The 21,903-nt window shown below is 39.3% G+C and overlaps 3 protein-coding genes across 10 annotated transcripts; 2 read left to right on the top strand and 1 right to left on the bottom strand.

The window, feature by feature from the left end:
* Positions 1–920: 920 nt before the first annotated feature.
* On the bottom strand, positions 921–15,873 carry kansl3 (KAT8 regulatory NSL complex subunit 3). 7 transcript variants are annotated; one of them, XM_042487904.1, is made up of 22 exons: positions 15,698–15,873; positions 14,573–14,846; positions 14,246–14,416; positions 14,025–14,115; positions 12,526–12,711; positions 12,303–12,431; positions 12,084–12,200; positions 11,896–11,994; positions 11,344–11,415; positions 11,140–11,214; positions 10,889–11,046; positions 10,674–10,737; positions 10,391–10,579; positions 9,141–9,297; positions 8,720–8,797; positions 8,026–8,205; positions 6,376–6,463; positions 6,028–6,155; positions 5,558–5,664; positions 3,040–3,238; positions 1,947–2,059; positions 922–1,100 (listed from the first exon to the last, which is right to left on the bottom strand). In XM_042487904.1, exons 2-22 carry the CDS (start codon positions 14,782–14,784, stop codon positions 1,095–1,097), a joined length of 2,619 nt encoding a protein of 872 aa, XP_042343838.1. In that variant the 5' UTR covers positions 14,785–14,846; positions 15,698–15,873; the 3' UTR covers positions 922–1,094. The 7 variants fall into 7 exon arrangements, with proteins under 7 accessions (XP_042343844.1, XP_042343838.1, XP_042343839.1 ...); XM_042487905.1 differs by having other exon boundaries at positions 5,558–5,661; XM_042487910.1 differs by lacking the exon at positions 15,698–15,873 and having other exon boundaries at positions 921–1,100; positions 14,573–14,810.
* A 491-nt stretch (positions 15,874–16,364) lies between these two features.
* LOC121945010 (beta-microseminoprotein-like) lies at positions 16,365–17,301 on the top strand. Its single transcript, XM_042489005.1, has 4 exons — positions 16,365–16,476; positions 16,623–16,704; positions 16,793–16,895; positions 16,982–17,301. Exons 1-4 carry the CDS (start codon positions 16,474–16,476, stop codon positions 17,109–17,111), a joined length of 318 nt encoding a protein of 105 aa, XP_042344939.1. The 5' UTR covers positions 16,365–16,473; the 3' UTR covers positions 17,112–17,301.
* A 2,130-nt stretch (positions 17,302–19,431) lies between these two features.
* LOC121944872 (beta-microseminoprotein-like) lies at positions 19,432–20,934 on the top strand. Of its 2 annotated transcripts, none has more exons than XM_042488810.1 (4): positions 19,432–19,538; positions 20,243–20,324; positions 20,414–20,516; positions 20,603–20,934. In XM_042488810.1, the coding sequence occupies exons 1-4, from the start codon at positions 19,536–19,538 to the stop codon at positions 20,730–20,732; spliced, it is 318 nt and encodes a 105-aa protein (XP_042344744.1). In that variant the 5' UTR covers positions 19,432–19,535; the 3' UTR covers positions 20,733–20,934. The 2 variants fall into 2 exon arrangements, with proteins under 2 accessions (XP_042344744.1, XP_042344745.1); XM_042488811.1 differs by lacking the exon at positions 19,432–19,538 and adding an exon at positions 19,985–20,096.
* The last annotated feature ends 969 nt before the right edge of the window (positions 20,935–21,903 follow it).

The following is a 21,903-nucleotide window of genomic DNA, read 5'->3' as shown; positions in this document are numbered from 1 at the left end:
GTTTTTTTTAATGTGGGAGTTTAGAACCAAAATGTCTATATACAGGGAAGTGATGGCAGTGCAGATGAAAAATATTGCCTTATACAGTAGTTTACTGGAAACAAATTAAACAACTGCTGTAAATCGTAAACACAGACAAACATGACCTTTCATGTAACGCAGCATTTTGAGTGCATAGTTTGTATTATTCAAAGTGAGCATTGAACAGGTGCACATTCAGCCCCACATTGTCTTTGTTAATATACTGTACTGTTATCACCAACACTGACATTTAATTAGCGTTGAGGTTTAGTTCTTACTACATCTATAAGCCTATTATCTGGTGAAGTTGTTTGTTATGGTGAAAGAAAACTGCTGCACAGAAAGCAATTATTATGATGAAATACTGTAATGATGTGAATATAGTTACGGTGACAAGTAATATGCCACGACTAACATTTAAATATAGTTATTTTACAAATACGGATATATTTATCAAATCATCAAAATGCTTCACACAAAAGCTGACTTTCCTGTTGATCATACATGTCTACACCTATATGATCAATGCAAAAGAGATGATGGCAAAAGACTTAACATGCACTCAGAAAAAATATTTTTTTATATCTTTTTTTTAAAGTAGGCATATGGTGTTCACCAAGACCAAGACCATCTTTTTGTAGGTTGTACAGCAGTTTTATCACAGTCCAGGTAGGTTGCAGTTCATCCTCACATGATATAATTTCCTCCCTTGAGCATAAGGTGTGATCATTTTTTATACCTGGCTGTCACGATGTTAAAGGTGTAACGACAGAGCACAGACTGTAGCATGTGGACCACCACTGCAGTGCTCAGCGAGTCAGCGGTGGCCATCTGTGCACAGAGGTTAAACAATGTAGCAGCTCAGCCACGTCCGACAGTGAGTGACTGCGTGGCCTTTCACTACCATCTCGACAGGGGAGCTCTCTGGAGGACGTGAGGCAGGTGTTCTGAATGTTGTGGGGTGGCGTGTTCATCATTTCAGGGAGGGTACAGTCTCATCAGCAGGCTGCGGCTCCCAGATGCCTCTGGCACAGCACCAGCTTATGTCAGGTGTAACACCACACGGAAAGCTTTCACTGCTGTAAAAAGGCACAGTGGAATTAATGAACTCAGGCTAAAAAAATAAGCCTGTATTGATGTCTTAAGGATAAAGCAAGAAAAAAGACATTTATTTGGCTCTAGAACTGACTGACAACATTTGAGTTCACATAGCGTCTTCAGTAATAATGCAAGAATGTTATCAGCAGTGCAGCTCCCTTTTGTGCACAGCCTCCTATTTAGATGGATTAAGATAATACTTAGCTGATGAAGTCGTTCTCACTCTGCAGTCATGGCAGATTTTTATGTAACTTCCTATAACCACTGTAGTCAAAATATATGTGAATATCACAGTCACAGTACTCATGTCTAGTATAAGGGGGCATCTGTGAAAACAGCTGTTCTATAAAAAAGAGCTTTGATTTAGCAAAGTAAAAGCTAAACCTACTAAGCGGCATCATCTCAAATAATAACGAACCATATCAGTGTTCCTTTGTTTATACTCTTAAAACCTCAGTATGTGCATTTACTGTTTTGTGAGTGACTTAAAATGCACATTAAACTACACAATAGCATGATAAATTTGTTCAATGATTACTGTTTAGTGCAGCGTATTAATAATTAATTAATCCGCTATCACTTTAATAAACAGCTGTAGTTGACAAAATTCACCGTATTGTGAAGATATTTGTAAAGAGATAAACTGCCTTGGGTTGTGTGGATAACAGACAATGTGGGCAGTGAGAAAGCAAAAAAAGGCAATGTTGCATGAATTAACAAACAGAAAGCCAACATATAGTATTACGTTGGAAAGAATAAGCTATATTAAGCGCTCCAAGCAGAGTGAGGAGATATCGGGAGCCATTAGATCTTTAAATGAGACACACCTTAGGCTCAAGGTTGCGAGTCGGCGTCACCTCGCCAGCTTGGCTGACAGATCCCACTCTACTCGTCTGTGCTCCTCGCAGGGTCACCGTTATGGAAGTGGGGGCTTTCTGCCCTACTGACACACAAACAAAACTGCTCAGCACTAACAGCTAGACATGCTAAAGCACAGAATACACTACGAGTAAAACTGGATCAGAGCGTCTGACTTTGCCACAGATGTCAAACATTGTTGCGATGGAAGCCGTAAGAATGACCGTTTTGCTTTGTGGTCAAGTCAGCAAATTAAAAAAAACAGCAGGTTGTTGGACAATGTGGACATAATGGGAGGTAAATGTAAATCTTTAGTTAGGCGAGAGGGGTGAGAAACACGACTGACTTACACCAAAAGAAAAAGAAAAGAAACAGGAGCAATGAAAACATGAGTTTGATTCCAGTCTTTATTGTAACAACAAAAACAGAGGTTTGGGTAATGCCGCGTGACTATGTTATTGCTTTTCAACATGTCTGTCAAAGGTCAGCATTCATACATGTGAATATTATCAGCAGGTGATTTAATGGAAGAGTTTACAAAATGTTACTACATGAAGAGCCAAGCAAAATAAACACAAACAGGAAATGACAGCTCGAACAAACAAAGCAGTCCTGATTGAACTTTTAAAATTTGGTCAATAATACCCACATTATTCACAATTCCTCCGCCTCAAATGGTTTCATACTGTTATATTTATTTTACATTTCCATCCTTTTCTTCATGAACATTATGTGTCAAACATTAGCTGGGAACTCGAAATTCTGACCTCGCATTTTCCATATGGCTCTTTCTGAACATGAAAACAAAACTTGTTTTGACCCCACTGATCTGCCCGCTGATGCTGTATATCTGCTGCACACCTGACTCTGCAAACCTTTTAACCGTCAGGTTCTTCCAGGCAAACTATCTACACACACGACGACAGAGCTGTCCTCTACGGTCCTCCACTGTGGCACGCCTCCCTGGCCTACAGACGTCCTGAACTAGTGTTTCCAAAACAAAGGATGATTGAACTCTGAGCATTCAACGTGGCCGTCGTGTTTTGGCAGTTCGAGACATACCAGCGGTTTGATTGGTGATGTGCGCCAAGCCGGGCAAGCTGCTCGCCAATTTGGCCAGCCCGCCATTAGTGAGCAGCTGGTGGATAGCGGTGGTTTTAGCCACTCCTCCTGTGGTGACCACAGGCAACGCCCGGAGCAGAGTACTGCTGCTGGTACCGATGGAGCTTAGGACCTGACCCTGGGGCTTGCCACACGCCGCCTGAGGACGGAGGAGAAGAAGACGAACAAATAGTTTATGGTCTCGTCATAAACAAAGACAATAAACTGAGGATGAGCTTCATATTTTAACTCCATTAGTAATCCTTGCTAAGAGTTTTCCTGTTGTGTGTACACACACTTCTTATCTGACAGACCGGTACACTCTGAATCTGTCAAATACCCACTGCGCCCCCTTTGGAGTGAGTATGAACTCTTAACCTCAGGGCGTAGGTACAGGGTGCCCAGGATGAGGACAAAAAGAGGCATCACATCGTTTTTACCACAGAGCACTCAGCTGCTTAATCAGGTCTGATAATACAGTATGAACTCAGCACCGTGCGCTTTTCTGCGCTCGCTATTTGACATTCTTTCATGTAATCATGCAATGCTCTAATAATTTTTTTTAAGTGATGTTATTTTGATAATTTTTTTATGTTATTATGTGCTGTCCAGTATGGATGTTGATGTCTTTTGTCATTTATGGTTTTTTATGCTTTTGGTGCAAAACCACTTCCCCTAGGGGCAATAAAGGTTGTCATTCATTCAATTGACATTCAGTTGCCATTTAAATGGGTGCATTAAGATAAAACCGAAATGTGCACTTATTCAACCCTTATTAAACAAATGCAACCCAGGATTTTCCTTTAAAAAAGTATCTAATGTAGAAGTAATTCCTCTCAATCATCACTTATGACCCACTAGAAGTGTGTGGCGGTGTATTTAGTCACAGAGACTCTGCCCTCTGTCTATATTTCTTATTTTCTGTGCTCATGACGTTAATGGGCATGTACACCCACAGCGCTCCAGTGAAGTCGGGGCTTAATAATAAGGTAGTGGCCAGGTGCCAGACCATTAGCAGAGAGACAAAAAAAAATTACAAGGCAAAACACCAAGCCAGAGTGAATTTGTGGGGTTTTTTTTTGGAGAGCGTGTTTACAAACAGTAACTGACAATCATGTATAGTATAGTTTTATATAAATAAGCTTAACAAAATATTTGATAGCACTCTCAGTATGACAACACCACCACAAACTATAACCTCGAAAATGAAAATCAGTCGGAATCAATATCTTTTAAAAACCGTTTTAACAAAAACTAGACATTATCACAAACATGAAGGTAGGATTTACTTAAGGGTGTACATCACAAGTTTCATTTTTACAACAATGATACAATATTTGCTGATATTACAGTCTGCCATGACACAATTTTGAATCAGTTCAGGGGCCTGTAATTGATATATGCCCATTTCCCACAATCAGTTACATTTATATCAGCTTACCAAATAAAACTAAAACATTAGGAGTTTCATGAGCAATCTATCTTGCAATGGTATTGTTTGCAAATGGCATGTGCTTTTGTCTGTTGACCCGTCTTTTCTCAGAAATCCAAAATATTTCCAAACTGCTGATTAATGCCAGAGAGGGAAGTAAATATCCTCATTGTCTTTTTCTTGGCTGCTTGTCACTGTCTGCCTGGCACAAGGCCGCTCGCTCAGTTTGAATATTTAGGAAGGTGTACTTGAACGGAAATGGTGACACAAACATGCCATGGGAATTTCAAAATAGAGGTGTAACATAAAAATGTTAAAATATATCAATGTTCTGGTGATACTGAATCATACTGTTGCATTAGTTTTAACTAGTTGGACCTAATGAACTGGCAACTGAGTGTAACACTATATATCCTGTACAACCTGAGAAAGAAGAAAAACCCTCCATTTTAACTAGTGTGTATATATATATCGATATATATAAATATCGATATAATATATATATATATATATATATATATATATATATATATATATATATATATATATATATATAATATATAACTAATTGAGAAAAATATACATATATACACTAAATCTATGCTCTGCTGTTGAAATTTAACCTCTCACCCAAACACAGTATTTACAGGCTTGAAGTGGTAGTTTTTTTTCCCATATTTTAGCCAACTAACCAGGATTCAAGGTTATGTTTTTTTCAATTGCTCAGTTGGGGTTGGCTTAATAGTCAAGTATGGAAATGGCTCTCTCCTTGGCTACTTCTTCATCAGCTAAGGAAAAACCCCACAGTATATTTCTCCTTTTTTTGCCTGATAGGGCAAGTAAGTTGCTAAATTTACTAGCTTGGTGTAACATTTTACTTGCCCCCAGCTTATTAGCATGCCTTGCTGACTGCAAATTTGTGCATTTTTAATACTTTGGAAAATTGTTGTCAGAGGTGCACATAATTCCCTGTGACTGAACTTGAAACAAGCAAAACTTCCATCGTGACCGTTCAAGCTTTTATGTCATTATATAACCAAGCCGTACCTGGGTGCTGCCTGTGTTGGCGGCTGTGGTGGGTAAGCTAGGAGCTTTGGTGACGATCTCCTGAAGACTGAAACTTAGGCCTTGTAGCAGACTGCTGGCGGAAGCTGCTGCACGGAAACACAAAGACAGTGAATCAATGGAGCTGAACTTTGGGTGATATATTATCACAACAACTACTTTTACACAGGCCTAAACTAGATGGACACACAAACACACACACAAAGAGAACATATGAATGTAATGTCCAAAGGGTAAGGTTCGGGACAGCGACAGACAGCGATGGCGCAAGAGGTAATCAATGATGATGTTTGCTTGAATATGTTGTCCTAACACACTGTTCTCATCCAGTGTCCAAGATCTCCCTCTACAAAGTGGTTAGAGCTGCACTGTGTGTTGAGGTTACTGTGCTCTGATTAGCTGCACAGCTGCGAATGCAAACAGGCGTGCAGGGCAGGACAGGACAGAGATACCTTGGGCAGTAGCCGGAGCTTGCGCCTGGACTGGTGTGGAGGACCCTGACACCATGCAAGGCTGCACGCTGTTGAATGAGCTGGAGCCTGGGGACAGGGCACCAGATACCTCTGAGAGACTACCAGACCTGCAGTGACACACATAACCACCAATCTACTCAGGAGCTACCCCAGCAAGTGATGTTTGGCCATCACTCAGCTCCCAGACTACACCACTCATCAATCCCTCTGCACCAGACACACTTTTGTCCAAAAAAGGTGGGGGTGTGGCCATGGGTGTAGGCATGATTAGGGGTTTAAGCGCTCTATACTGAATGTGCCTGTGTGAAGCAGGGCAGGCGAGCTTACCGCTGGCCTGTGAGAAGTCCAGAGAGCTCCTTGGCTCCAGCCACAGTCTGCCCCACTGTCACCGTTAAAGGCTTTCCAGAGACACCCACTGCAGAAAAAAAGGATCACATCATGATGGTCAACTGTTCATTAGAAACAGGATGAAAGAATGATCAAGCTAGGTAGTAGTGCATTACAAGTGCCATACTTTACATTTTCAAGAGTAAATGGTTTTCAAAAGCCCTATTTTACTTTAGCAAAACTGTACACTGAACAAAAACACATTTCTCCTTCTATCTAGAAATCTCAGGGTTTCCCCACATATTCATTTATGTGTGGCGGCTACAATAAAAACATCTACTCTACCGCCACCAATAGATTTTCTATTTTTGGAACTGGACTGATCACTAGGAGCACTGTTAAAATATATAAACCGTTTGGTTATTCATGGCACACTCTCGGCGCACAGAACACATTCGTGGCACAAATGGAGCAGCACAAGGTCACGTGCGTTAAAAGTCAGACTTAACCATTCATTCTGCTGGGTCTTTAAGTTTGCTTTCACATGCAGCAGCTGCTCCTTTTTTCTATCATATCTTTTTGATATGATCTGATCAACTCTGAACAGATCAACTTTCCACTCTGAGTCACAAACTGCTGCTGAGGAAGAGAATCTTATGGAGAGCTCCGCCTGCGCTGTGCACACAAACTCTCAATCTGTGACAAACACTGGATCTGTATAAAGGTGAGTTTCTACCCATCCAGGCCACTACTGATTTTATTAATGCACTAGACCACTAACAACAGTATCTGCTAGGTAGTATAGTATTAAGCGTATATCAAACTAGGACTGAACAAAAATTTGAAATGCCATCAAAAATGTCACATGGCCTACTTGTCAAATCCCAGGAGGCAAAGTAATTTTAAGGCGAAATGTGTGTCAACATTATTTCAAATGATTTAAATTATTTTAAATTACTTATATAAAGACATTACAAATCAAAAATTGTTGTGCTGCAGAGATGTCCTGGCCTACACAACATATTCTACAGACCTAAAAGAAATACTGTCATATGTAGGATTTTCCTCAAAAACAATGTATAAAATCACACAACAGTAATCCCCCTCAATCATTACTTATGACCCACTAAAAGTATGTGGCAGTGTATTTATCTGCAAAGAGTCTGCTCTCTGCCTGTGTTTTCAAATTTGATTCTTATTTTGCTGTGTTCAGGATGTTCCTGGGCACAGCCCACAGGTGAGGTCGGGACTTTGTAAAAAGGTGATGACCAGGTGCCAGACTGTAAGCGGCACACATCCAAGAGAAAGCTACAAAAATCATGGTCACAGCGCAGAAAAACACGAATGTAGCCACGCGAAATACTAAGTGGTTTGAATCTGGGCTTGGCTTTCACTTTTACTTTTGATACTGTTTATTAACAGTACACAGTATACCTTCAAAAAACATTTTTGTTTGGTACAGTTCCCTGTTAAACACCATAAACATTTTAATGTTTTTAAAATGAAAAGGAGAATACCAATGTTAAATATCATATTACAGTATCAGTCAAAATAATGTCGCTTTAATATTTTTTTCAAAATCGTTCAGGCCTTTGGCTAACTACTGCTTCTCATATGTGCTTACTGAAGTAAGGACAGAGGGTTTTGTACCTTCCTGTGAAGCGGGGCTGATGGTGCCCCCTGCTGATTCGCTCTGGGAAACAATGGTGACCTTGATCTTGGCTCTCTTGGAGGCTTTGCTTGGCGTGGGACTAGGCGTCTGCCTCCTCTTGCCATGGGATCTCAGTTCCTCTCTGTCCAGGCCCTCCATGTGATCACTGGTCACTGGCACTGCACCAAACAAACACACACACACATAACCACAAATATTGACCAGACTGCTGAGGGGACTTTAACTTGGGCTGTTAAATCCCTTTGTCACCCCACTATTAAAATAAAATCCTATCTGTCTGCAATATAAACCTGCTTTGAAAATGGTTCAGCAGTACAAAATGTGCTGTTCTGAGTTCAAGAAATGTAAAATTCAAAGTATGACACTGGTGTTTATTGAGGAGCCAGTGCGGTATATCAGAAGGTGGCATTCATATAAAACTAAAGCGATGGAAACCAAGGAAAATATAAAAGAAGGAAAGGTCATGACATCACACACACACACACACACACACACACACACACACACACACACACATTCATGTGATGCTTATTGAACTGCAACTTAAGTCTGGCTTGTCAAACATTGTCACTGACTCAAGACCTTTCCTTCTTTTACACTTTCCTTGATTGAAATAAGGAAAGAAGTGAAAAGATACAGAGGATAGAGAAAGGAAGAGGGATAGACACTTACCAAAAATACAAGGAGGGGTGCCAGGAGGAAGATTTTTCCTCACAAGCATGTTTTGTTTCATAAAAGCAGCAAACTGAGCTGGAATGAATTGGAAAGAAAGCCGGAAAAGAAAGTTGTAGGAAGAGACAGAGGATGAGAGGAGAGTATTTCAGTCACGTTCTATCTCACCCCATTTCAAGCAGTGGCCTGATAATCTCTTAAACGCTTAACTTGCAGTCATTTTACATCTCACACGCCACCCTGCTCAGCTCAGCAGAAGTTGAGGTGAATGACTCATTGTAACAAGTTTACATAAACAAGTGGGGGCGAAAGTGAGAGCTGTGTACGCACAGGTACCGAGGATCACTGCGCACGTGTAGGTGAACGTGACTGCATACTGTGTTTTCAATGAATCCAGAGTCGAGTGAGGTGGTGAACTAACCTTGAGCCTGCTTGTGAGTGAGTACTGTGCCAGAGCGCTGCATGTGTGTCTTGAGGAGCTGCGTGGCTGTGATCAGACTGGACTTCTGTGCTGGAGACAGACCAGACGTCTTGGGTTTGGGACTTGAAGTAGGACTGCTGCAGACGCTAGACAGATCCTGAAAAAACAGTGGAGAGGAGGAACACCTGATGAGCAACGACTCATTAATGTCAGTCACCGAGCATGTAAACCTATTGCTCTCAGTATTCCATAGATATATTTCTTTAACTGAAAATAGTTGCAGCCAGCTCAAATGAGGTCAAAATGTTAGAAGATTATAAATGAAAACCAATCCTGAAATCCTGAATTCTGTAATTCAAGTGAGTTGAGGAGGTGAAAAACCATCATTAAAAATTTTCCAACTTTAACACGGTCTGGCATTATAATTTCACATTATCCAGTATTTTTTCAGTCCTCTAAACTGAAAAAATGCACATAAACAGGATGACTCTCAAAACACGACCATTTCTCTCATGATTTTTCCATGACTGGACAGTTAGTCCCAAATGTACCAAATTTTGAAAATAGAAATGAAACAAAGCAATCTATTCAAGGATGGGAATCTCTAGGCCCCTTACGATTTAATTCAGATTCAAATGGTTACAATGCAATTTAAAAACATATTCATGAACCTTGATGCCATAACATTTTTATCTCTATACATGATATAGTTTCTCTTCTCTGTAGTGTTCCCCAATTATTGTGCTAAGAAGCTCAGTGCAACAGTTTTTATTGTGTTTTGTTGGTAATTTAACTCGGTACATTATGTGCAATAAAAGCAAGTTCCCAAAAAAAACAAAGATGGACAGGCGTAAACCGCTTCAAGCATTTGAAACACAATCTAAAATACCTCCTTTTTTTAAAAACATTGCCCAACTTGTATCTGGTGATGGTCGTAGGGATGCTAGTCACTCTTAACAATTTCAAGAACTTGGTTTTAAATTTCAGAATGACTTTTCAGCATCAAGGCATAATCTTTCAAGAAGAGAAGAGATAAGATATAAGATTTGATTTTTCCCCCACTCTACAGTACATGTGATGCAACTGTGGTCATTCATCATTTTTCCAAGAAATAGAAATATTTGCATTACTATCTAAAGTATTCTTTAGTAAAATTTTCATCAAATGCAGCCCTGTTTAATCATTGAAAGGCTATAAATAAGAGACACTTTGGGTCATTTGAAAAAAGTTGGTAACTTCTGTTCACTGACCTCTGAACCTGATGGTGAGATGGGAACTCTAAGCGCAGGGGAGGCAGGTCGTCCTCTCTCCATGTCAAAGGGAAGCTCCCGCCGAGGTCTTTTCTTCTTCTCTGTGTCCAGGTCCCTCATCTCCCCTGATCCATGGCTGTGGCCCTCTGCCCGTGTGAGGACGCCTGACAAGAAGTCAGCGATCTCATCCTGCAGATTAGTCATGAAAGAACATCAACATCACAGTCATAGGGAAGAAAAACTCCAGAGAAAACCTTGTAATCCTCCAGTTAAAGGAACCAACCTGAATGCAGCGGTCCACCATGGTCTGTGTCAGGCCCTCTGATTTCATCTTCGCTGAATTGATTCTGTGGAGGGAGACCATTCAGTTTTACTAAAACCACTGAATATGACATTCCTCCTACTCTAGAAAGCTACAAGAAAAGAGATATGCGAAAAAGAATATCATATTCTTATACTTCTTGCTGCTTAAACAGCCAATTAGAGGTTGCGACTGACCTGAGGTTGTCGTCCGATCCTCCCACCACCACCATGCTGTTGTCTGCCCTCAGCTTCTCTCTGAACTCCTCCATGCCCTCGATGCTGCACTGCAGAGCGTTCTGGCCAACCACAAACAACACCGGGGTCTTCATGTCAAGCAGCGGGTCATCAACATCCTGCAAACCAGTAGCACATTAACTTTCATTAGAGCTACTGACTTGATGCCAGAGCTATGTTTTTCTTAGCAACAAAGATGTCACAGGTCTTACCCCTCTTGGTCCGTTGACTGTTAGCAGCGGGAAGCCAAGACACACTACAGCGGTCAGATACTCCATAAGGGATACCTGAAAAATAATCAGTATTCAATTACCTAATAATGCTTTAAAGAAAACAAAAATCATTTGCGTTCTTTCACAGGTAAAAAACACTTAGCCTCACATTATATCACAATGATATGTTATAAGAAGTCTTACATGACACGCGATGAGAGCACCGGCATTCCAGCCTACCAGGATAATGGGTTTGTGGGGAAAGTGACTGTGAACCTGGTGATTAAATTTATAATACATTATTAATACAGCTACAGACCAGTCATATACAAAATCACACATAATACAAAAAAGAGGCTGTATGCTGCATGGGTCTTTTTTCCCCATTTTGACCTCACAGGCATGATCACTAACGTGTTAAAAGAAACAACAGAGATGAGATCATTTGTGGGGTAAATAATTTCAGAAAGAGGCATTTAAACACAATGTGTCTCGTGGGTCAGTGTGTGGTTTAATGTGCATGTAACAAGCACTGCCAGTTAATAAATCACAGAAAAAGTGCACTCTGCAAGGGTTAAGAAATGTGAAAGTAGTTTTATTTATGTTGTCAGTATATGACTGTCTTTCATGCAATGGTTGTTTTTTTGAATGTGCACATTTAAAAAAACTCAACCTCGTGGATTTTACAAACAACATCACCATTATGCAGCAACTACTGACACATAGGTTGCAAAAAAAAACAACAGAACATCTTACCTCCATGACCTTGGCTCGGACAGTGCCCAGCATGTGCTCTAAACACTGTGTGATGCCGATATTGGCTCCGCTGTTTACGTGGGTGTGCACTGGAATGACCTGACAAAGAAACAGCTATTATAGGCACCGTTCTAGAAAGAAAAAAACATCTTGGTTACACATACATTTAACAGAGTGAGATGAATGACCTTTCCCAAACAAGACAGCTGCGACTGCCAGAATCTCATTCGCCGGGAGGTAGAGAGGGCAGGATTGGTTGGGCTTGATGGTGCAATTAGGATGAGTGGGGATCCAGGAAGCTTGCTCTAAAAAAAAGTTTGAAAGCAGTCAGAAATCTGGTCTTTAACTGAGACAGATTGTAAAGAATCAAATAAGAATGCTTTCTTTTACAATGTTTACAATGTTACCGGTTTATTTTGAGACAGGACTCCGACAGCTGGGTCCCAGGGCCGTTTCAGTAGCAGTGACAGGGCCTCCGCACTTGGAGCACCAGTCTTTGCCGTTGTTAGCAACATTCTGTCAATCAGCAATGGCAACTTCCAAAACACAGAGAGCAACAATAATGACTCAGGAGTCCAGGATCTTGCAGATACTGATGCAGACATCAGACAGGAACTTAGTCTTACTTACCTTGCTTTTGAGAGTCTGCAACACATCCAGGTAAGCAGCAAGCATAGCGAGGCTTAAAGATTCAATCATGGTGGTGTGTAACCATTGCGTCAGTTTGGTGTCCCAGTTCACACTGGCTAATGCATGCCGCACCTTCCTGGCGCACTTGTCCACGGCTATCCTCCGCAAAATTGGCTCATTGGAAGCCTGAGGGAATCAAGATCACACAAGAGACCCAGTAATATTTCAAAACGTTCTGATCTAATGATTTAAAATAATTCACAGCCAAATCTCATACTTTGATTCAATCTACGAAACACTAAACTTAGTTTTGTCATGTCAATAATGCCAATTTACAAATGGCTTTCTAACCCCCAACACGTCTCTTTCCAACTCTCAACATTTCATAGTTGTCTTTCAGCAATAAGTCACTTCTTCCAAGATTTCAGGATGCAACGTATCCTTGATCGAGACGTGTATACACACAACAGACAGGTCAAGAGAAATTTAAGAATTCTTTGTAGAGAACATTTCCATAATGTTGCCATACACTTGAAATAACAATCTGAGCTTGTCAGTGGCAAAACAAGCACTTTTAGAGGACGTACACTGACACTGTGTTATTGCCCTGAGTGTTTACATTTGCAGCATGTTCCACGACTCTGGCTGCAGCGCTGACTGTCAACACTGGACCAAATTTAAAAAACTGTTGTCTTGATCAGTCACTTACATACAAAAACATGGGAAGATAGGTTCCAAGTTAAAAAAGTTTCCCTTTAACTTTGAAAACATGAAACTAAAAAAAACTGGACACATGCCTTTTAAATGACGATACATGGTGATTTATCAATGACCTCCACGTTTCATTTATTTAAAGTTTAGCATTTGACCTGAATAAATAAAATCAATAGTTAAAAACACCTATTTGCATCAAAATGCAGATCGCAAAACTGATTTCGGCTACTAATAAAGAGGATGTAATCCTCTTATAATATCAGTTTTTTATCTCCTTCTTAGTTGAGGGGTTGTCACAAGACTCAAAACCCAGCAGTGTTTGGACACTTAAACCTTGTGCATTTGGTCCAAAACATACTGTGCTGAGCAAGTTTTTTTCCTCTGGTAAAACAATACTCCTAAAAGAGGGCACTGTTCTGCAACAGCCTTCGAGATTGGTCGCATTGATTTGCTGAGTGTACGACTGATGAAAATCATTCACATCGATAATGACAATCCAATAAAGCAGTGACGTAAACCACATAAACCCTAAACAGTCCAAACAGTTATCAGTGCACTATATATTTTGTTTAACAGTGCCTTTGTCATCAAACAAGGGGAAAAGCAATCACACTGTTGCAAATAAAAGTAAGCATTGTACATACATACACTGTACAATTAACTGCTGGTTTCAGAGAGCAATAGCTGTTTTAATCTAGCACTCAGAAATAGTGTTGAAGAACTTAAACAATGTCTTATATTTAAAGCTCTTGAAAACAGAATTAGATTAAATGAGCACAACTTACATTTTCATTGGCCAGCCGAGCCAGTCTCTCAGCTTGTAGAGCTTTAAGGACTTTATTAAACAGTTTGTTCTGAGCAACTGACCATCCAGTCCTGAAACAGATTTAAAATCATGTCAAAAGAACACACTGTAACTGAGACACTTTCAATCATAACTTCTCAAAGAATATGAATGTTAACTAGACAATAAATGAACAGTGGCTCACTGCAGATGTTTGCTTACTTGATTACATGTTCCTCCCAGTCATCTGGGGGTGGAGGGCTCTCAGCAACCGTGCGAGCGAACAGAACATGCCGCTCACACTCCTTCATCACACTAAGAGCTTTCTGATTATCATACAGAGGAATAGGTGTCGGTGTGACTGTCTCCACATCTAACACAGAGTCAGAGTCTCTGCAGACAAAAAAATAACATAAAAAAGAATATTAAGTCCCTGTAAGGCAGGAGACAGCTGTGGTCAAATTGATCAATAGGGGATACTAGGGCTAAGAAATAGATTTGGAAGCAGATGACAATTCCAAACTGTAGATTATGGGCTTTTTGACTCACGACAAAGCTTCAGGCTGACGGCGAGGGGTAACGAACAGCGTCCTTGTGGGCCGGGCACTGCTGGCATCTGGGTGGGCATTCCATGGTTTGGCATAGCTGTGGTCCAAAAAGACCAAATCTAGTTCTCTTTCGTGAGCTGACAGCTGGAAAAGCAAGGACGTGCCCATCTTCCGTGCTGATATCTGGAAGTCTTTATCCCCACCACGATGCATCCTCTTCTTGGGCCCCAAAGGGCCCGTGAAGGGCTCAACAACTTGTGTGGATTCAGACCAATCTGGGAAAGAGAAACCAAAATGTACCTAAGAAAGGAGATAGTAGAATTTTTTTCCCTTTGCCCTCCACTGAGGAGCTTAATATAATATATATATAACATAAAATTGCAGTCTTATTTCACAAAAAAATGATCATTTTACCAATTGCAATAATACTGTTAACTAAGTAGTAAATGAGTTACTCATCAGACTTAAAAAGTTACAAGAAAAAGAAAAAAATAGCTTCAGCCTTCATCTTTCCAGTCTATATTGTTTGTTTTCCTTTTGCATTTTCCTGTTAATTTAATACCTTGAGGTTATCATACCATTTTTATGTGCATTCTTGGAAAATTGTTAAAACCAAAATAAATGACCATAACCAAACTAGCGTTATCTTAGATCTGATCTTAAATGTGAATATATACAGCTTTGTTTAATTCTACTGTAAACAGCGTATCTTTAAGTTTTGAACTGTTGATCAGCAAAAGACATTTAAAGGTGACACCTTGGCCGCTGAGCAAATGATGGACATCATTCAACAATTTTCTTGATGTATTTAATAAACGACTAACCAAAGGGAATCCTTTTTAACAGCCCCAACATAATCTGACATTCAAACATGCAGTTGTTTAGTCCACGGTGAGCACCACCCATTATTATCACATACGTGCTGGGTATAATTACCTTATACTGACCTTCTCAACCATTAACACGTCGGTTAACTATGGTAATTTTACGTGAATACGAGCTCAATATTAATAATTAATCTCAACGCTGTGTGGGGACAGAGGATTGTGGGCTTGTCTGGCATGCTAACGTTAGCATAGCAAGCTAAAGGCTAACAAATAGCGCCATCGCTGAGTTAGCTGCTCACCTTTCCGCCTTGTTACTCCATGTTGGTCGAGATGGTGTAAACTCTTCGTTTGAACCAAATAACACCAAAGAAAGACGTATTTCTGTATTAATTCTAGAGGTTATATAAAACACAAATATTCAGTGCGCACAAGCCTCACTTCCTTTTGTTGTACGATTTGTTGCCATGTTTGTGTTGACATCCCTCCTTTTCTGAGCAGCAGAAACAACTACGACATTCAGGACTTCATTTCAACAAAACTGGCAACCCAGTTTGTGGCGCGTCATTGAGTGACGCAAAACGTGGACTGGATTACAGCAGAGTCTGGATCATTTACGCCCTCTGCAAAAATACTCAATGTTTACTACCTTAAAGTAATTAATCTAATTATCAAATGCGTGAGTCTGCTGCTGTTTAAAATGATCTTTTTTTACTTTACTGAAGTACCTTGTGCCTTGGTTGATAATTACGTTAGTTAAGGTCTGTTTTTCTCTGAGTTGGGGGATGACTAGGGTGTCACGTTAGTGATAGTTTTCCTTCAGAGTCCCTGAATGACTGACTGAGTGCCTGACGCTTGACTTTTAAACTGGATGTTCTTTTTTTCCCTATGTTGCGTTAGATGTACACAAACAGTGGTGACCTCTTTCTCTGAAAGGACCACCCCTTCACTCCCCTTACATAATTCCAAAGGTACCTGCGGACACACTGTTTAAGAGTCAAAGCCTGTCATTAAAAATACAATCGATTTTATCTTATTACCTAAACACTTTTCAAATCGGATAAGTTTGACTGCCACTATGGTAAGTTTTAAAATTGTTGAGCTATAACATTTTGGTGAAAACTGTTTGGTGGAAGTTGATTTTTTTTCTAGACAGTGTAAAGTAATGTCAATAATGGAGGTGAAGTGAGCAGTTATAAAAATGTTTGTTTCTGTTTTTCTGTGAAGAAACTTTTGGCTCTGGCTACTCTGCTCTGTGCTCTGGTTCCACTGATAAGCCCACATTGCTACGGCAAACCTGAGACATCAGGTAAAAGAAAAAAACATACATAGCATACAGACATATATAAAACTACAAAAATCTTGAAAAATATTTATGTTTTTAATTCCACATATAGGCACCCATTGTCAGGATTATGCGGATAAGACATGGCATGCTGTCGGATCTTCATGGAGGAACAGTAACTGTATGGACTGTACCTGCAGTAGATGTTGCTCTGCGTAAGTTTACAGAACCCATTTTCATTTTTAAATGGGGATAAGTTTTATTTTTCTCTGTATTTACATATTTAAATGTGTATTTGCAGGTATTCGACCCCCAAACAGTTCCCTCCCGACTGTGAGTCAGTTTTCGACTCAGAGGCCTGTGAATACATAGTGCGCAAGAAGAACGACCCAAGTGTACGGTGTCCTATTTATGGTGCAGTAGGGAAGTGATTGGTGGTCTGATGCTTGTAAGTTCTTTCATGGGTGAGATGCACACAGATGTGATCCCTCAGTTTCTTCTCACCAGAAAATTCACGTTTTACTAGTTGTAACACATGACCAAACAGAAAGCAAAGCTGCCATAAACTGAAAATGAAATACTGACTCAAATAAAATTTCAAATGAATAAATAAATAAATCATATGATTTTTATCATATTTTTGTTTGTATGTGAAATTGGACATTTCTAAAACAGAAAAACATATACCATGTTAAAGGGGTACTCCACTGATACAACAGTTCAGTTGGATGGCACACCAAAAACCTAAGCTAATAACTGAAACTCTGGAAATGGATTATGCTGTTGAAGTAAAGGCAAGTTGAGAACAATGTCAATTTAGAGAGTTAAAGAATCGGACACTGACATACTTTACAGTTCACAGCTAATATTTAGAAATAATCTTATGTGCATAGACTACTATCGGCACAGTTAACATTTTGAATTCCACATCAATTTTGTTTAAATATCGCTGCTGTTTGGTGCAAACATCCTATCTCCAAAATTTTTCAGAAATTAGAAAAATCACTGTGTTTTTAGAAAGGTCCAGTGAAGACAGGACATTAATGTTTATACAGAATTTCCTGGCAATCAATCAAAGTTGAGACGTTTCAGGCCACTGTGGTGGACTGATTGATTGATAGATGACCTATGGTGGCTCATCTGTTTGTGGCACAAACATAATTTAACCCTCATTTACTGGAAGTTCCAGGCAGGTAAGACAGATCACCCCCCCCCCCCCCCCCCCCCCCCATTCAGACAGACTGTTTTATGTTTCTATCTGACCATCATTTGGTACTGACAAGTCTTCTTATTGTTGCTTCTTAAATAATTTGGGGCTATAACCTGTTTTTTTGTTTTTGTTTTTTAAAGAAGCCTATATTGTTTATTTTCATAAACAAAGGTTTATACAACCTTCATTAGTTCATGTAAAAGTCCTCACATTTCAATGGATCCAGTGCAGTGCACATAAAAAATCATTTCTAATTCCACTTAACCATTTAGAAGAAAAGTCAGTTCCAGTTTCAATATGCATTGTAATGCAGAGACTTGTTGAATTTCCCTCGATTTTACTTTCTGAAATTGTGCATAAAATGTGGGAGCGAACAGGTAGCCTAGCTACAGCCAAAGGTTACAAGATTCAAGGAACTCACTGCACCACGCCAAAGAAACAACTAAGCTCCAAAGCCGAGAGCTAGTTCCATTATTTCTACGAGAAGGCAGACATCTCTGGCCAATATCTCCAAAACTCTGCAACTCACACCAAAACAATCTTGATGGATAATTAGCACTACAGGTGAGGGGGAAATACGTAGTTTTGATTTGGGGTGAACTGTCCCTTTACAGTCTGAAGTTTTTCTTTTTTTGCTGTTGTTAGTGCAATAAGCAAAGCTGCTAGAAATCACACTAATACAATTTCAGTTTATACTTCTTCCCGCTCCTTTTCGGACATGTAAACTGATTTATCCATGATTTATTATTTCACTGCTTGAAACTATTACTCTGTTTTCTTTTTGATTGTTTGTATGATCACTTTTCTTTGTTACATGTTCGAAATAAAAAAAAAAAATAAAAAAATTTCAAAATTTTAAATGAATGAAGAAATAATACAAAACACAAACCATGTTGGCACTCCATCAATTTTGCTCTTCATCATGCTGTTCCTGAGGAGTTCACCTCTGACTGTGTAAACAGTTGTGTAGAGAGCGTCTGGGTTCTTTTCCAGAAGTAAGAAAACTTAATTTCTAATCGACATCTGTAAAAATGGTAATTACCAAAAACAGCCTTGAAAGGAGAGGCTTGTCAATATGTCCTGGCTCTCGTTATGTGTCATGATGAGTTAGTGCGTTTAAAGGCGTGTATTTTAACCAAAAGATGTCCAGGACTGATAATACTTTAGTTTGTGTCTCAAAATGCAGTTAAAAAAACAAACACCAAACTGAATTAGCCTCATTTTGGAGAGAACTAAAACAGAGACTCAGACTTCAGAGTCACCTCAGGTCATGTGGCACTTCAGCTAAAATCAGTTTAGTCCCAGTGTAGTTGGACAGAATTTCCAATGGCATCAAAGGATTGAAACATTTTGACTCCAAAACACTTACATATAAAAATACATGCCTCTGAGAAGATTGTGTCAGATCTTTAAATGATTTAAAACGTGTTTTACTGAATGTCCTATTTTTTTCATTTTTATTTGTTCAGAGAAATACAAATGGTGCTTCCCTCCTTTAGTGAAGTGACCACCCCTTCAACCCTCTTATTTAATTCCAAAGGTCCCTGCAGACACTGTTTAAAACAAACAGCCCTTCATTATAAATACAATATATTTTACCCTCTTTCCTAAACGCTATTCAGACTGGACAAGTTTGACCGCCACAATGGTGAGTTTTAAAATTGCTGAGTCTGGATCATTTACTCCCTCTGCAAAAATACTCAGTGTTTACTACCTTAAAATAATTAATCTAATTATCGATTGCGTAAGTCTGTTAGTGAAGATCTGTTTTTTTCTGATTTGGGGGATGACTAGGGTGTCACGTTGTTTTTTTGTTGTTGTTGTTATGTTTTTTAAATTTATTTATTTAATATAAAGAGATACAGAGATACAAAAGGTTTTCCATCAGAGTCCCTGAATGTGAGTGAGGGGATGACCCTTCCTTCACCATAAAAGAAGAAAACAAATTTTCTAGCTCTGATAAATAGTGTAATTTAAAAAAGACTTTTAAACTGGATGTTCTTTTTTTTCCCTATGTTGCGTTAGATGTACACAAACAGTGGTGACCTCTTTCTCTGAAAGGACCACCCCTTCACTCCCCTTACATAATTCCAAAGGTACCTGCGGACACACTGTTTAAGAGTCAAAGCCTGTCATTAAAAATACAATCGATTTTATCTTATTACCTAAACACTTTTCAAATCGGATAAGTTTGACTGCCACTATGGTAAGTTTTAAAATTGTTGAGCTATAACATTTTGGTGAAAACTGTTTGGTGGAAGTTGATTTTTTTTCTAGACAGTGTAAAGTAATGTCAATAATGGAGGTGAAGTGAGCAGTTATAAAAATGTTTGTTTCTGTTTTTCTGTGAAGAAACTTTTGGCCCTGGCTACTCTGCTCTGTGCTCTGGTTCCACTGATAAGCCCACATTGCTACGGCAAACCTGAGACATCAGGTAAAAGAAAAAAAACATACATAGCATACAGACATATATAAAACTACAAAAATCTTGAAAAATATTTATGTTTTTAATTCCACATATAGGCACCCATTGTCAGGATTATGCGGATAAGACCTGGCATGCTGTCGGATCTTCATGGAGGAACAGTAACTGTATGGACTGTACCTGCAGTAGTTGTTGCTCTGCGTAAGTTTACAGAACCCATTTTCATTTTTAAATGGAGATAAGTTTTATTTTTCTCTGTATTTACATATTTAAATGTGTATTTGCAGGTATTCGATCCCCACAAAGTTCCCTCCCAACTGTGAGTCAGTTTTCGACTCAGAGGCCTGTGAATACATAGTGCGCAAGAAGAACGACCCAAGTGTACGGTGTCCTATTTATGGTGCAGTAGGGAAGTGATTGGTGGTCTGATGCTTGTAAGTTCTTTCATGGGCGAGATGCACACAGATGTGATCCCTCAGTTTCTTCTCACCAGGAAATTCACGTTTTATTGGTTGTAACACACGACCAAACAGAAAGCAAAGCTGCCATAAACTGAAAATGAAATACTGACTCAAATAAAATTTCAAATGAATAAATAAATAAATCACACATTTTTTTCTTGACTTATTTGTGTATATTTTTGTTTGTACGAGAAAGTTGGACATTTCTAAAATAGAAAAACATAAATCATGTTAAAGGGGTACTCCACCGATATACAACAGGTTAGACAAACACACCAGCCCTTCATTATAAATACAATATATTTTACCCTCTTACCTAAACGCTATTCAGACTGGACAAGTTTGACTGCCGCAATGGTGAGTTTTAAAATTGCTGATATAAAATTTTAGTTACAGCTTCGTGAAGCTGAAGACACTGTTAACACTCTGCAGACTGATTCATATGTGTTTAAGGAAGGACGACCCATCCGTACTATGGCCAGTTCGTGGTAAAGCAGGCTGATGTAGTTGCAGTGTTTAGTGGTCTAAAGGTGTGAATTCGTTTTTTGTTTTTTTTTGTCGTTGTTGAACTAGAGAGCAAGAGCATGTAGATGCAAGCCCTAACTGGCTTCTCACCAGGAAACACTATTATCCATACTATTCTTCATGATTTACTCCTTATTTGGTTGTATAGGAAAGAAAAACAGAAAAAAATACAGCTCCCATATAGCATGGCAGCGCGAGAATTTATGTCTCATATTTTTGTCCACAGAAAACTCAGCAATGCTCTTCTTGAGACATTTTGCTCAACTTGTTGTAATCTCTACTGACCAAAAACTTCTGTGACCCTTCACCTTGATCATCAATGATTTACCTCCTTTGTCGAGCTCTGACATTTAGCCCACAGACAACTAGGGCTTATAGGAAATGATTAAAAGTTGTTTAAGGCAGCAGCTAAAACACATAAATACTAAATAAACAATATTAGATGGTTTTTCACATAAAAAAATTAGTCCTTTCTTATCTAAGCACACAAAACAAGTCACACGACATACTGTTGTCCTTCCAAGGTTGAGTTTTTAAGTTACACTAGCATATTTACAGAGGTCAATGAGATTTCAAATGAAGTTTTCTTATCCTGGAGCAGA

Source organism: Plectropomus leopardus, chromosome 6, assembly GCF_008729295.1.
Source record: "Plectropomus leopardus isolate mb chromosome 6, YSFRI_Pleo_2.0, whole genome shotgun sequence".
Lineage (NCBI taxonomy): Eukaryota > Metazoa > Chordata > Actinopteri > Perciformes > Serranidae > Plectropomus > Plectropomus leopardus.
The sequence above is the reverse complement of the archived record's forward strand: the minus strand, read 5'-3'. Positions and strand labels throughout refer to the sequence as shown.

Bases quoted from the DNA above. Each gene is read 5' to 3' on its own strand.
- kansl3 (XM_042487904.1), bottom strand. From the start codon at position 14,784: ATGCATCGTGGTGGGGATAAAGACTTCCAGATATCAGCACGGAAGATG. The intron at 12,432-12,525 runs GTAAGTAAGACT...GTGTTTTGGAAG, and splicing joins TGCAGACTCTCAAAAGCAAG to TTGCCATTGCTGATTGACAG. The intron at 11,995-12,083 runs GTCATTCATCTC...TTTCTTTGTCAG, and splicing joins AGCTGTCTTGTTTGGGAAAG to GTCATTCCAGTGCACACCCA.
- LOC121945010 (XM_042489005.1), top strand. The intron at 16,705-16,792 runs GTAAAAGAAAAA...TTCCACATATAG, and splicing joins CGGCAAACCTGAGACATCAG to GCACCCATTGTCAGGATTAT. The intron at 16,896-16,981 runs GTAAGTTTACAG...GTGTATTTGCAG, and splicing joins TGCAGTAGATGTTGCTCTGC to GTATTCGACCCCCAAACAGT.
- LOC121944872 (XM_042488810.1), top strand. The intron at 20,325-20,413 runs GTAAAAGAAAAA...TTCCACATATAG, and splicing joins CGGCAAACCTGAGACATCAG to GCACCCATTGTCAGGATTAT. The intron at 20,517-20,602 runs GTAAGTTTACAG...GTGTATTTGCAG, and splicing joins TGCAGTAGTTGTTGCTCTGC to GTATTCGATCCCCACAAAGT.